The sequence below is a fragment of the Lacerta agilis genome, chromosome 4 (assembly GCF_009819535.1).
Source record: "Lacerta agilis isolate rLacAgi1 chromosome 4, rLacAgi1.pri, whole genome shotgun sequence".
In the NCBI taxonomy this organism is placed as follows: domain Eukaryota; kingdom Metazoa; phylum Chordata; class Lepidosauria; order Squamata; family Lacertidae; genus Lacerta; species Lacerta agilis.
This window is the reverse complement of record NC_046315.1, coordinates 18880751-18896931: the sequence shown is the minus strand read 5'-3', so window position 1 is coordinate 18896931 and position 16181 is coordinate 18880751. Positions and strand designations below refer to the sequence as shown.

General features: G+C 42.3%; 1 protein-coding gene across 1 annotated transcript in view; it reads left to right on the top strand.

Moving 5' to 3' along the window:
- The window catches only part of PDGFD (platelet derived growth factor D), a 135273-nt gene that overhangs the window by 97205 nt on the left and 21887 nt on the right, over positions 1-16181 (top strand). The window contains exon 4 of the mRNA XM_033146198.1: positions 15212-15271. Within this exon, the coding sequence (XP_033002089.1) occupies positions 15212-15271 (60 nt within the window). The remainder of the gene's footprint in view (positions 1-15211; positions 15272-16181) is intronic.

Here is a 16181-nt window from a genome sequence, read left to right as displayed (position 1 = left end):
GTCTTTTCCAGGGAGCCTTCTCTTCTCATGAGGTGGCCAAAGTACTGGAGCCTCAGCTTCAGGATCTGTCCTTCTAGTGAGCACTCAGGGCTGATTTCTTTAAGAATGGATAGGTTTGATCTTCTTGCAGTCCATGGGACTCTCAATTTAAAATATATAACCTATTAAAATATAAATAAAAACAGCACACCACAATTAAAAGCCCTTTCCTTAAAAGCAATCAGTTCCCAAAAAGTTTAAATGTGGGGTATGCTGGAGGTTTGAAGAATGTGAATTTGTGTGTTGTTGATGATGATGATGGTTTTTTTAAAAAAACGATTTGCCACAACAAATATGAAGCGATAATCAAAGCAACCATGAAGGGAGTGGGTATCAGAAAGCCGAGGCTATGATGCTGGGAATTTGAAAGTCATTTTTATTCATCTGAAGGTTATCCCTCTGCAAATTTCTGTGCGTCAAAGGTGGGTTACAATTACACTCATCTCTTGCACCATTTGCGATGAAGTTCCCCCAGATGGCATGAAAATCACCTGGGGTTGTCCCCTCACACGTTGCTCTGATCTCCTGCACTCACTTTTCCATGAGTGCCATCAAACACCCCTCTTGATAGCAGCATCTTGGTCTCCAGTCTCTCTCCCTCTCTCTCTTTGTGGATCAAAATGATTTATATTGTTTTCCAGGCTATAAACCTGCAAGAGAACGCTGTTAGTTTTTTTGTTTATTTAAGCCGTTCTTCCCTTTTTGTTCTTCACAAATAAGTTTAAAGCATCTTAAATTATTAACAGACACCGAATCGATAAAAGCAATAATAAAAAACAAATCCCAACATTCCTTTTAAAAACAAAAAAACAAAAACCCAGTATCATAAAATAAGGGGAGGTGAAAAGAACTGACTGATCAGAAAAGCTAATGCAATCTAATGCTGCTTTAATAAATGCAGTTACAGGTGGGTGGCCATGTTGGTCTGCCATAGTTGAAACAAAATAGAAAATTCTTTCCAGTAGCACCTTAGAGACCAACTGAGTTTGTTCTTGGTATGAGCTTTCGTGTGCATGCATATTTCTTCAGATACCAAGAACAAACTCAGTTAATAAATGCAGAAGAACAGAAGTAGAACCTGCTGGATCAGACCAAAGACCCATCTAGTCCAGCATCCTGTTCTCACAGTGGCCAACCAGATGTCTGTGGGAAACCAATGAGTAGAACAAGAGCATAAGAGCCCTCTTCCCTCCTTTGGTTTCCAGCAACTGGTGTTCAGAAGCATTATTGCCACTGACTGTGGAGGCAGAACATAGCCGTTGTGTCTTGTAGCCACTGATAGCCTTATCTTCCACAAGTTCTTCCCATCCTCTTGTAAAGCCTTCCAAGTCAGTGACCATCACTGCCTCATGTGGGAGTGAGTTCCGTCGTTTAACTATATGCTTCATGAAGAAGCACGTTGTTTTTGTCTGTCCTGAATCTTCCAACACTCAGCTTAATGCCTCCAACAGTAGAGGCAGAGCATAGTGGATGTCAACGAAAGAGGTTCAAAGACTCTCTCAAGGCACATCTAAAAAAAAATGTAGTATAAACACCAACAACTGGGAAACACTGGCCTGCAAGCGCTCCAATTGGAGAACAGCCTTTAACAAAGGTGTCATGGGCTTTGAAGATGCTGGAACTCAGGACGCAAGGGAGAAACGTGCTAAGAGGAAAGCACGCTTGGCAAACCCTCACCTTGGTCAACTCCCACCCAGAAACCTATGTCCCCACTGTGGAAAGATGTGTGGATCCAGAATTGGCCTCCACAGTCACTTACAGACTCACTGTTGAAACTGTGTTGATGGAAGACAATCTTTCTCAGCTACAAGTGATCGACAAAGAAGAAGAGTGGAGGTAGAACCTTCTCCTGCTTCTGATGCACCTCTCCACTCTGTCACCTGGCTTTCATCCAGAATTATACCCACCCATCCTGTCTCTCATCCAGTTCACAAAAAAACCTCACAGTTCACCCACAAAGTCACACAAAGAAGAGGGTTTCCCGGAAACTGCTGGCATCACCCTATTGCAGATATTATTACTGAAGCAATTGGATGAATAAAACTTCAAATTGCCACGAAGTTCACTGGGTGACCTTGGGCCAGTCACTGCCTCTCAGCCTAACCCAACTCACAGGGTTATTTGGGGGATTAAATGAGGGTTGGGGGAACCTTTCAATTCCAGTGGTGTCACGGGACAGCCAGAGAATGCACTGGGAACGGAGGAGGGGGTGGAGAAGAGTCAGAACAGGAACGGTCAGAAGAGAAAGAACAGGAAATGATAGAGGAGGCAGAAAGGGAGAGGCCACAGAGCAGCCAAGCAGTGTCAAGGCTCTCCGATGCTGAGAGAGAGCCCCGACACCAAACAGGGAGTTCAGGAACAGAAGGAGAGGGAGTACCGTAGGCTCAGGAGAGGAGATAGTTAAAATGTCAGAGACATATCGCGAGGTTTCCCCACTTACTGTGCTGGAGAAAGACTCGGAGAAAGCCACTCCCCGAATCTGAACAATCCGATTCGGATGCACGATCTGTACTGTGCTGTTTGTACATATGTAAATAAAGAACTGTAAATACCTCTCTGAGTGAGCAGGGGGTGCTTCTTGCAAAGAGCAGCTACTACCTTGACAAGTGGGGTGGGAAGATGGGATGGAAATGCAATAAATAATTCTGAGTGGTGCTGCATTTCAACCAGCCATACTTTGGAAAGGGGCAGGAAGCATTGCAGGGCCTCCGCTGCTGAACACATATCATTGCAAGCTTATGGATTGTTTCTTCCTCTTCCTCCATTATTAAAACTGCTGCAGTTGCTGAATGGAAACTGTGTAATAAATTTCATTTGATTTTATTGGATCAGATAATCAAATAACATTGGCGTAATTCAGCATTTGGCTTACTGTAGCGCAGTGTAATTTTCGCTTTCGACAGAGTAAAAAGGTGTGTTCGAATAATGCCCAAGGTCTCTCCTGTCACTGTGTTTTGATAGGTTTAGCAAGCGGTGCAGGTTTTATCAGACGTGCTAACTGTACACCTTGCTTTTGATGTCAAAATCACTGTGGCAAATCAATTTCTACAATTCCCCCCCCCATTAAATTACGTCAAATGATTGCAGTGGTGTTTGTTATGCTTAAAAGCTCTATGACTCTTCACAGGCAAGTGCTAAACCACTTAAGTCAGTGCAGATAACATCACAAGCCAGATAATAAACTTGAAAACAGACTGGATTTTTAATACATGAGTTATAATCACTCCCTGGAAATGGGAAGACAAATATCATACCAGTCTGTGCCCTTAGAATAATAGAATCATAGAATTGTAGAGTTGGAAGGGACCCCAAGGGTCATCTAGCCCAACCCCCTGCAATACAGGAATCTCAGCTTGATAGTGACCTCAGAGGTGGATCTTAAGGAAGTTTTCAAATTAGGGATGGGGAAGGTGAATTTTCCTAATTTGCTGTTTCCAAAACAATACATGAATCAAAACCCATCCAGCTGTCAGGGACTGAGCAGAGGAGGAATGGTGGAGACCAGCTCCCCAGCTTCACCCTTCCATGGAGGAGGAAAATGAAGACAGTTTAGATTTATAACAGGGGTTTGAGGGTGCTCACAGCTCAGAGGCTGCAGAGGGGAGAAGCTGGGAAATAATTGGAGAGGAGTGGGAGGAAGAGGAAGCACTGGGGGCACAGCTGATGGACACAGTGTATTTAGAAAGCATTCCAGACCCCCCCCCCAACCTGGCGAGCCTTGAAAGTAGGAGAGCAAAGAGCTCGGAGATAGAGGGCATGTAGCAGCATCCATAGAAGAGACAATGCAAATAGCGAGTGAGGAAGTGGGAGAGACCGGGGGGGGGGATTCACTCGGGTCAACACCATTATCCAAGAGGCTGGGTTCTATAGCCTCTCTCTGTAAATACTGAATAAAAAGCGGATGGTAGGAAACGTTTCCTTTTCTTTCTACGTTCCTGGCAACTGGCCAAGAATCACTGGCAGCAGCCTGATGCAGCCTTTGAAATTTGCAATTCACTGAATTTTGCAATGCAATTCTCCAGCTAAGCTATGTGTAGAGAAATGCATACTAACGTAATTTTAAAGGCTTGTTTACCCTCTGCCAGGATTAGGCTGGCTCAAACATCAGTAGCTGAGTGTGTTTTGGATCTGGTGTAACTTTGTTGTTGTTGTTCAGTCGTTCAGTCGTGTCCGACTCTTCGTGACCCCATGGACCAGAGCACACAAGGCAGGCCTATCTTTCACTGCCTCCTGCAGTTTGGCCAAACTCATGCTAGTCGCTTCGAGAACACTGTCCAACCATCTCATCCTCTGTCGTCCCCTTCTCCTTGTGCCCTCCATCTTTCCCAACGCACCCACACGCAGGGACACAATTTGGGGATACTGATCTAGAAGCATAGATGGTGATGATGAGCTGCATCTGCTGTCAATTGCCCAAAGGAGCTCCCGTCTAGCTGTAGGTCAGCCTCACATTCCCTTCATCTTCAGCAGCTTTGTGGAGCTGCTAATAGGAGTCTTCTCTTCTCATGAGGTGGCCAAAATACTGGAGCCTCAACTTCAGGATCTGTCCTTCCAGTGAGCACTCAGGGCTGATTTCTTTAAGGATGGATAAGTTTGATCTTCTTGCAGTCCATGGGACTCTCAAGAGTCTCCTCCAGCACCACAATTCAAAAGCATCAATTCTTCGGCGATCAGCCTTCTTGATGGTCCAGCTCTCACTTCCGTACATTACTACTGGGAAAACCATAGCTTTAACTATACGGACCTTTGTCGGCAAGGTGATGTCTTTGCTTTTTAAGATGCTGTCTAGGTTTGTCATTGCTTTCCTCCCAAGAAGCAGGCATCTTCTAATTTCGTGACTGCTGTCACTATCTGCAGTGATCATGGAGCCCAAGACAGTGAACTCTCTCACTGCCTCCATTTCTTCCCCTTCTATTTGCCAGGAGGTGATGGGACCAGTGGACATGATCTTAGTTTTTTTTTATGTTGAGCTTCAGACCATATTTTGCGCTCTCCTCTTTCACCCTCATTAAAAGGTTCTTTAATTCCTCCTCACTTTCTGCCATCAAGGTTGTGTCATCAGCATATCTGAGGGTGTAACTTTATGCTAGCTTAATTCACACTGTTTTGTTTTGTGGCAACTTCTTGTGTATAGGATTGCTCCCTTAAAGATCCATTAATTCTTGGCCACCAAAGTTACCATGCAGTTTCAAAAATGTGGAATTATGTACAAAGTAAATCACCACCCAAGTCTTGTAGCGCTGGAAGATATTTACAGGATTAGGTCAAACAATGCAGTTATTTTAGAAAATTCCATAAGCTCTGGGCCTCTCTGCTTTTCTTGTTACCGTGATCATTAAAGGGGAATATAGAGCCCGGGACTAAAGATCTGAAAAAGCTATTAGGACATCTCATTAAATGATCTCTCAGGGCAGAAATCTCTCCTATTGTCTATTTCTTCCTTTCAGTCCAGTCTTGTTTTAAAAGCCCCAACAAATGGAGCTTCTATCACTCCTTCAGGGAGATCATCACAGAGAAAACTCTCACTGTCAGGAAGATTTGTCTTCAAAGCAAGCTTATATTTTCCCTTTCTTTAATGCTGCCACATTACTCTTCCTGTCTTCGGCCATTCTAAAGATTGATACTCTGTCTCTCCCATTCTCTACCCCACCCCACCCCCACCAATCCCAACATTTCCCCTCTTCTCTCAAATATCCTCGAAGCAGCAAGCATTGCGATCGGCTTGCGAGTGGAATTTGCACTTGGGTCAAAAGTCGCTGGAAGGGCCACACACATGATTCCATTTGCCTCACCTCAGATGCCACAGAGTTTCTTACGCCAGCCTGGCCTCACATTGGGACAAAGCGTAAGACCTCTTGTCTGGCTGAACCCGAGTCCTTCACTTCACTGCATCAAAGCTCCCTGCCCCATATCATAAGAAGCTGCTTTTGTCCATGGATGTTTGTCCATTGGAGCAAATGGGGCATTTATATTTCTACGGGGTATAAATAATAACAACAGAGAATGGGAGCACATAAAATGAATGAAAAATTAAATAACACTCTACAAATGAAAATGAATGGGAAATACATAATGATTCTGCTGCCTTGGGAGACCCCTAATGCTATTCATGGTGTCCCTATCCCTCGATGAAGCTGCACTTGCTCCTTTTCAGCCCTTCACTGTTGTGTCTTGTTGTAGTTGAAACTTTCTATCTTCTCATGAATGTCATCCTGGTATGGTCTCCTTGTCCAACGAAACCTTCCTCTTCTCTGAGGCCTTTGATTCATGAACAGCGTATTTTTACGTCTGGCAGTGCACAAGAGCTTCCATCTACAACAGGACTTCCAAAGCAGATTTATTTGTACTTGCTTCCCCCTTCCTCCCCCTGTGCCTTTTACAGTATGTGGTGCTTGCTAAGTTGTAAATCGTGGCTCTGTAAATCAAGGCCTGGCACAACATTAGGCCGTTGTCACCACCATCAAAACCATTCTTCTTGAAGAGTGAATACTTTGAAGTCGTAGCTATCCCTATCCACTTTATTCAGCCCCTCCTAGATAGACCTACTCTGTCACATCATCATCATCATCATCACATTTATATACTACTTTTTCTTCCACGGAGCTCAATGTGGTGTACATGGTCCCCCCCCCCCATTTCATCCTCATAACAAGCCTGTGAGGTAGGTTAGGCAAAGAGATGGTGACTTGAGCTTCATGGCTGAGTGGGGATTCAAACCCTGGTCTCCCAGGTCATAGTCCAACACTCTAACCATTACACCACTCTGGCTTTTCCTCACTATCTACTATTGGTTCCCTCTCCTTATTCAACAAAACTCCCTTGCACCCCCATCTACCAATCAGCAAACATTCCTTTATTCTTGAATAAGCATGCAGCCCACTGTCACCCTTTTACAGTCATTCCTTGGTTGTCAAGTGCCCTGGAACTCGGACGTTTTGGTTCCCAAATGATAAAAACCCGGAAGTGACTGTTCCAGTTTTCGAACGTTATTTTGGAAGCCGAACGTCCAACGGCGCTTCCGAGGCTTCCAATTGGCTGCAGGAGCTTCCTGCAGCCAATCAGAAGCTGCGATTTGGAAGTCGAACACTTTGGAAGTCGAACGGACTTCTGGAATGGATTCCGTTTGACTTCCAAGGTACGACTGTATATGCAGAAGTTTATGCAGATTCAGTTTGTATTGATAACATTTTATTGTGAATTTCTCACAATATACACGTACATTTTTATAAAGCAATTTCTCCTAATAAAAAGCACTAACACAATTTTATATACATTTTATGCCGCACTATATACATTTTTTTAATACATTACTCAGCTGGAGAACTGCATTGCAAAATTCAAAGAGATTTGAATTTTGCAGAATGGCTGTGTTTTGGTCTGGGTATTGTTTTGTTAAGTGTGAATTATGTGGGTTCCCCTTTAAATGCAAACTGAATTGGATTTCTCACCAATCCCTATTATTGAATGATGGTAGACTCATAACTATCTAGCTAGGACATGTAAATCATCCCCTAGGTGAAACCGTTTTTTTTATTTGACGCTGGCCAAGGAAGAAATGCCTTCAAGCCAAGGACAGTAGGACAGTGGATAATCAGTCTATTCCTCTTGTGGGAGATTTATTTCCTTCACAAGTATGAGGAAGTAAAATGGTCTGCTTTCTAATTTTAACTGCAGCTCCTGGAGCTTGCGAGGCCCATCGTGGTGCTGGTTCAGGTACATTTGCCAGGTGCATTCAAAAAGAGATTAAAGCTAGGGAAAGTGTTTTTCCACACAGACAACCCAACAGTGCACATAAGCCAGCAACCACACAGGTGTCTATTCTTCATTTATAGAGGCTTACATGGCACTTCCATCCGTAAAGCAGAAGGAAAGTGTGAGAATATATTTTGGTCAAAAGCAAGGTTGAAACGGAGGGAAGGTCTTTCACAGGTAGGAAGAGTTCCATCAAAAACGGAAAGGAGAATGGAAATTGCCTCAAATTGCATGTTCATTCAAGGTCACAAATGGAAAATGATGTATGTTACTTTGAGCTCCTTGGAGGTAAAGTAGGATATAAATGTAAAAATAAATACATTAATAAATAATTACATAAATAAATCACAACAACTGCTCTTTAAAATATTGTTAGCAGCAAGGGTGTAATCTGGCAATTTGACTTTGAACAAAGCCAAGATCGGGCATTTTAACACTCACCAAATATTTTCCCCACGGTAAAAGTGTCTTTGTTTCTTGCTCTTGAGCTCTGAAATAGCATCCCTAGTTGAATTCACCATGATATCTGACTTTAGATAACTTTATAAAAGAATGGGGGGGGGGGGAATTTACAAGTTATTTTTGGAGACTATTGTAAGCAGATGGAAACAAGAGCAGAATTTTGACTCACTTGTAGTGTAAAAAACATTATGGATAATATGGTTGGATATAATAACTGGAGTACAAACTAATATGCAGTTGTAGATGTTTTAAATCAAGACTCCATGGACGGGATGTGGGGGGGAGTCAGGAGATTCAGAGAATCTCCACATATAGTTACATTATTGCTGTGAGTTTGTATTTTATTTTTTGTAAAATTAATAAAATTTATTTTTTTTAAAAAAAAAGAATTCACCAGGTATCTGCATCTGCAGTTAACTAGAACGGTATCTTGTAAAATGAATAATGATCATTTCTTTCATTTAAATATCTCTTTGCAAAACAAAAACAAAAAGCAAGACACAGATGTTGCAAAATAAATTGGAATAAGGAGATGCCACTCTTTCACACACAGACACACATAAAAACACACACTTCCACACACCTCTTCTAACCATCTGGCTGAAGTCAGCTTAACACAATCTAAATAAGCAGTATTATTTCCTGCTGTTTACAGAAAATCAGCATCTTTCGAGCCCATCAGTAAGCAAAGAAACTTGGCAGGAGATCATCCCTCTAAACTTTAGAGACTGGAGGAGGGGGTATCTCTTGTTATTTGCCATTGTTGTTAAATTTTTAGGAAGTCTACAGACAGTTCTTGCTTTCATGTTTTCATTTGAAAATATATGTACCCAGCCACCCCTTAAAATATGTGTCATATTCCAGGAAAGGAGTAAATTTCTTAGCCCTTTGGTGCATCTGTAAAATATTATCCATATTTATGTCATAGGTTCCCTACAAAATTAAGTGGGGCCCACAGAGACGGAGCTTTTAAAATGTCAATGAACCATCATATGAGATCAATAAGACAAAGGAAACTTTGCAGCAAGTAATCACAGGCACGATGCCCTCCAAGCATAGGCAAAAACACTGTCCCTATAGGGCGCACATATCCAATATCCTCATCCAGTCATTTGTGGAACACGCTTTGAATATTCATCTCTTTGGATATTTGTATCAAAGGTGCAGTAAAATGACTAGGCCAGGGTGAGGAACTTCTCTCAGCCTGCATTCCTTGCTGGGCAAACCTCCTAGGGCCACATGCTGGTGGTGGGTGGGGCCAGAAGCAAACATGGGAGGAGCAACAAATGTTAATTTAGCCTTCGTAGAATAGGCTAGTTTCTAGGTATACTTATATCCAGTCAAGCAAAAAGCACCTATCAGCATTAGGGACACTCAAGGAGAATGTGAAGTAGGGGGTCATGATACAGGGAGCGAAGGTGTGGCTGACAAGGGGGTGTGGCCTGGGGACAGCCCTGCATAGGGGTAGGGGAGCAATTTAATTCATCTTGCTTCTAAAGGCAACCTTGTTCAACGCACACTTTCTGAAACAATATACAAACCAAGTTTATACTAGGGTAGGTGTAAATTAAAAAGCATATATTAACAAACAACAACAATAATTTGTGTAATATTGAGGAAAATTGCATTGCAAATATGTGTATATCGGACAGAATTGCATACAAATGTTTATATATGAGAAAATCACACTAAAATGCCAATGAATTTTCATGAGGACTAAAATTGAAAACTGGCGTGGAAACGTAGAAGACTGAACTGACAATAGGAAAAAAATAAAAATGAAGGGAAGTCAAAATCAACAGCTTCAGCTCTACTTAAATCAATGGGGATTACTTCTGAGTAAATGCATGTAGGATTGCGCTGTAAAAAATACATGCACATATTTTCCAGGAGAAGAAAAAGAAGATGTACTGCCACATAGGATTTAACAAGATTCAACAATATCTGGGGCAACATGAGGAATGCTTTATATTTGCAAAAACTGTGGGTGGTATTCTATGCTTGTCCTACACAGACTAGATACATCGAAGTTAATGGGCATGACAAGCTTAGGTCCATTGATTTCAGTGGGTCTACTCTGAGTAGGACTTCGGTGACTACAACCCATTGCTTTGTAACACAGAAATAAATTTAACTCTCCGGGTAAACACTTCTCTATCCCAATCCCCAATGTTAGCAGACTACTGGGAAGGTCATGTTATATTGTGTGAGAAACACTTCCCTCCTTTCAACAACCACAACAGAGCATGCACAGCCCTTATTTACAGGTCAGCTTCAAAATGTCACCCCTCAATGTCAAGGGAGGAAGGATGTGGGAATGACCACATTGCTTCACCCACCCTTCAGTTATTAACCTCCTGTAAATTCTGAAGGGCTGTTTTTCTGCTCTGCTGTAATCAGGAGAGACTAATGAAGCAGGCACTAGTCTTTCTTTCTTTCTTTCTTTCTTTCTTTCTTTCTTTTTTGCAATTTCACTCAAGGCATCTTCTTGTATTACCAATGTGGCTCATTCTGAAATCTGCCAGTCAGCATGGCAGAAGTTCACCAAAGCCCCCCTAAGGGCACTGGATTTTGCACTGGGAATAAGGTGAGATTCTCAGAGCCAAGGGGAAAGGGTGAATCAAAGGGCAGAGCTACATCTTCTGTGCATATGGGGAGGGATGCAATTTAGTTCACATGTAGAACTTAACTAATTTGCAATTTTTGGACCAAAACACAGTCACCCTATGAAATTCGCACTCCTCTGAATTTTGCCATGGAGCCCATTACACGGGAAATGTGTACACACACACACACACACACACACACACACATGCATGTAGTAGGCTAAAACTGCATATGTTAGTAAAAATAAGGTGGAAAATGCATATCGCTGCGGAAATTAGCTTTGCAAAAATGTGTAAAAGAATCAAAATTGCATACAAAATGTGTATGTTAGCAGAAAGTCAGTTTTTAAAAATTAAAATAAATGCAAACTAATGTGAAGAACTGAATTTAAGATTGGGGAAACTGTCACTACTTCCCCTGCCACTCACCTATGAATAGGGATTGAAGGATCCATCCGTTTCGGTTGTCTAAGTTCCCTATTTTTGCAGTCATGAGTTCAGTTCTCCACATTTCTATAGCAATTTGTGTTATTTTTTATTTTTGAAGAACTTAAGGAAATTCATCAACATTTTAGTGCAGCTGTGTCCTAATCAACACATATTTCATTCAGTTTATGACTAATGCATACATTTTCGTGAGCACTTTCACCTCAGTATAACATGTTTTTGTGTGTTCTTTTCACGATTAAGTTCATTTTCATGCACCATTTACCCTCATATTTGCAAGCATTGTTTGGTTGAAAAACTACACTTAAAAAATTGGGTAAATGTGAATTCAAAAGGGTGTCTGTGTTTTGCTTCATGCATCATTTCAGAAAGTGCAGATCTAGTAGGTTTGCCTTTAAATGCAAATAGAATCAGGTTTCTCCCCCATCCTTATCTATGACCCTACCTGTCTTAAACTTGAAACATACCCATTACAGTAGATGCTACCTGCTTTCTTTTATTTTTCTTTTAAAGGGAGAGTTAAACAATTTTCCCTGTTCATAAACCTGGCTAAATAAGGATCCAATAGGTCTCTGGCTCAGTAAAGCATGAGAATCTTAATCTCAAGGTCATGGGTTTGATCGCCGAAAGATTCCTGCATTGCAGGGCTAGTTGACCCTTGTGGCCCCATCCAACTCTACAATTCCATGAATTGCTGGTGCGGCTGGGCTATGCAGGTGCAAGCCACACCTTCTGACTGAGCCAGAGATACGCTGGCACAACTCTCTCATCATGGCTCAGCTGGGGCTCATCTGAGACCAGCAGATCTTATGTTGCCTTCAGCGGTGGAGCAAGCCGATTGGGCGCCTGGGGCAGCACATGTGTCCTGCACAGATGGAGCCAGCTGCCTTTGGGATGGGGTGAGCTGGGGCAGGACGCTCCGTGGGACCTCCGAGGAGTCTGCCTGCCTCCTGCCACTCAGCAGCCCCACAGCTGAGGGGGAGGTGGCAGGTGGACCGTTTGGGGCACCCAAGCCACTGCGTCACTCCCAGGAGAGATCCGTGGCTCGGGCGCGCTGCATGCCCCACAGTGAGTGCCGCCTGGCATTTTGTCACCCCCCCCAGTGGTGACACATGGGGCGGACCGCCCACACTGCACCCCATTTCTCTGCCCGTGGTTGCCTTAAGTCCTGAAAAAGAGATGTTCTGGGGCAGTGGCAGGGACAAGCAGGGGTACTCACAGAGTACTCACTCTGATCAGATTGGTCACGTGACCCAGCAACCAGGTGGTTACTTAAGCAGTGACTTAAGTAAACTCCATTTTGAAAAGCTTGCTTTGCCTCTGCCAATCTTGGGCAGCAGCAGCTCTGTTCCTGAATAAGTTTGGATGTGGTGTACATTATGCCAGCTTCATTTAAGCCATCGTAAATTACACTGGCTTCCCAGTGTAATTTACATCCGTCCCCAAGCCACGGATTTGGACACCCTTCTCCTGCTAAAATAATAGCAGGGAATGAGAGAGGTGCAGACCAGACTCGCCCTGCTACTTAAAGCCATTTTGCACCTTTCGCTTTTCATAAATAGACAAACCAGGCTCAGACTGACCTTGACTGTAATTACAGCTGAAAACCTTCATGTTTCTTTGACAGAGTTTGGAATATCATGCTCTCTCTCCTATTATAACAAGTGACTATGTCTGAATGGATCAGGAGGCACCCACTACATCATTGTGCCCTGTTATTAACATAGTCATCACCAATAATGGAATTGCAGCTAGAGATGTATTGTGGCAGCCAGCCACACATGCTCTCTCTTTCACTGTGGCTTCTGGTTATTTAAGGCTTAGCTCAGGCATTGTGTCTTGAGAGGGAGAGGAACTTATTGATTTTCAAAGGTTACACCTGAGCCACAGGTCCCCTCGTGCCATTCTGCAAACTACTTTTCACGTTTTCCTCCACGCCAAAAGATGGTTTCTTATAGGGATAGGTGAGGAATTTGATCCTTGTGGATTCCAAAATGAAGTGACCTGATTCCCAATCTCCAGCCCACTGGAATTTAGTTATCCACTAGCTTTTCTGTTTTCGGGATGTTCTGATGCTATTCTATGTTATATAATAATATATGCATTTTGAGAGTGGATCCTTTTAGAAAAGTCTATGCTGAGAGAAAATGCATTCAAAAATGAGTTTTGTGGTCGAAAATGTGTTTAAAAACATATATTTAGCTGCCTCTCCTAGCCAAAAATGGAAAGACAACAAGATACCAACGAAAGAATGGCAAGCCAAACTTATGGAATATGCAGAAATGGCGAAACTTACAGGAAGAATCAGGGATGCAGGTGGCACTGTGGTTTAAACCACTGAGCCTTTGGGCTTCCCAATCAAAAGGTTGGTGGTTCGAATCCCCACGACGGGGTGAGCTCCCGTTGCTCGGTCCCAGCTCCTGCCAACCTAGCAGTTCAAAAGCACGCCAAAAAGTGCAAGTAGATAAATAGATACTGCTCCGGCGAGAAGGTAAACACTGTTTCTGTGTGCTGCTCTCGTTTCGGTGTTCCATTGTGCCAGAAGCAGAAAAACTGTCTGTGGGAAAACACCAGCTTCCTTAGACTGTAAAGTGAGATAAGCGCCGCAACTCCAGAATCATTCACGACTGGACTTAATTATCAGGGGTCCCTTTAACTTTACCTTACAGGAAGAATCAGAGACAATGACAATGAAGATTTTAAAAAAGACTGGGAACCTTTCACGTTCTACTTACAGAAATACTGTAAAGAAATGGACTCACTGGCAGGGTTTGATTAAACACTTACAACTAAGAAAACAAGTTCAAAGGTTAAGAAACAATAATATGGAATGTAATTGAGTGTAAGAGGTAACTGTGAAAGAAAATTTGGTATAAAATTGATAAGAAAATAAGAGCATTAAGATGTAAGATCGTAAAAATAAGACAACAATTAAGCAGAAGTAGTAAATATTTTAAGAACCAGAAGGGGAAGTTGAGGGAAGTCTGGGGGGTGGTATTTGATAAATGTTCTATTGTGTCATGTGGTTGAATATTAAATTATAAAATTCAATAAAAACTTAAAACAACAACAACATATATTTAAATGCAGTGGTGGCTAACTCCCTTTGGGAATGGGAGGCAGGAAGACCGACAGTGAAAATTACCAGCTGAAATATGAAAGGTGTTTCATGATGTTTAGGCACCTGCTGAAGACATTTTTGTTCACAAAGAATTTCTCCGAGGTATAACCCAATCATCTATGGAATATTGATTGCAGATCTGCAGAAATTGTTTTATTAGTCTGGATCCAACAATCTTTGTCCACTAGACAAATATTTGTCCGCAAAGAGCAAGGGCTCTTATGCTAGCAGACAGGTGACTTTTAATGCTAAACAACAGAGGAATCCTATGCAGCAGTTGCACTAGTGGAAACTGGTTGTGCAACAGGTTGCACACTCTGTTGCGCAAAGAAGTTAACCAGCGACCTGCCTGTGCGTTCTCTCATGCAGCAATGTTCTGCTGGTGCAAAACATTTCACAAGTGGAACAAGTATACCACTACATGACTTTCATTTGCATTATATTAGATCAGGCATCCCCAAACTCGGCCTCCCAGATGTTTTGGGACTACCACTCCCCATCATCCCTAGCTAACAGGACCAGTGGTCAGGGAAGGTGGGAATTGTAGTTCCAAAACATCTGGAGGGCCAAGTTTGGGGATGCCTGTATTAGATGCAACCCAATGCTTTTCAGAATTGGAAAAGAACGGAGCAAAGTCTTGTGTTACGAATTGAAATGCCCAGCGACCATATAGTTCATATATATATATATATATATATATATATATATATATACACACACACACACACGTACAATATTGTTGTGACTCTAATACCTGCCCCCCACCCTTTATTTTGATCATCAGGATGATCTCCAGCCTGCTGCCGCTGAAACCAACTGGGAATCGGTCACAAGCCCCGTCTTGGTAAGTAAAATGTGCATTTTATTGAAAAGATTGAATTCATGTTTTTTTCCTCCATTTTTTTTTTTTTTTTGCATGTGTCCCCTGGGCATGGAAGCCCATGGAATTATCATGTTTTCATTTTCTCTCCAACACATAAGGACACATTGGAAAATCTGAATAACTGATTTTATTTAGCAAAATTTATATATGCATTAATTAATTTTTTAAAAAAAACAAACACCCAGCTATTTTACCTTTGCAGTAACATATGCATCTCTGGGTGGTTTTCTGTACCTTTTTAAAACTTGGCTGAATCTCTTTGCTAGATACATACCGATGGACATGTTCAAGTTCATTCTGAATTAGTTGTTATCTCTCTGGAGAATAAGAACACCACACAATGGCTTGGCACTCATTATAAGGGAGCTGCCAGTGTTTGCTACTGAGGAGCAACCCATTGAAAGTTGCTGAATAGCAACAGTGATGCCAATAGCCTGGCAAGTCTTAACCTTGTCCCATTAAAACAGTTCTCCTTTGTCTTCCTCTCTGGATGCAACGCTCGAGTCACAATACGCTTGGCAAAAAGCTTTTTCTCCTGAAACTGGTAATTCCCTCTTTGCAGAACAAGCTCAGGTTTGTTAGCCTGCCACTTATTCATTTGCCTTTTCCTATGCATCTGCCGGGGCCAGCAGGTTATCTTAGGGTCTGTGATTGTTCTCTTGACTTGTCCGTCTCTTTCAGGAGAGCTGAGCTTTCATTTTGCTGCATAGTAATTGATTTTTTTGGGGGGGGATCTATCCTTTCAAAGGTGAAGGTTTTATATAAAAGAAAAACAGCATTGTACAATAGGGCCACGGCTCAGTTTCTGAGCATCTGCTTTGCATGCAGAAGGTCCAGATTCAATCCCCCGTCAACTGTACTTCAGTCCCCT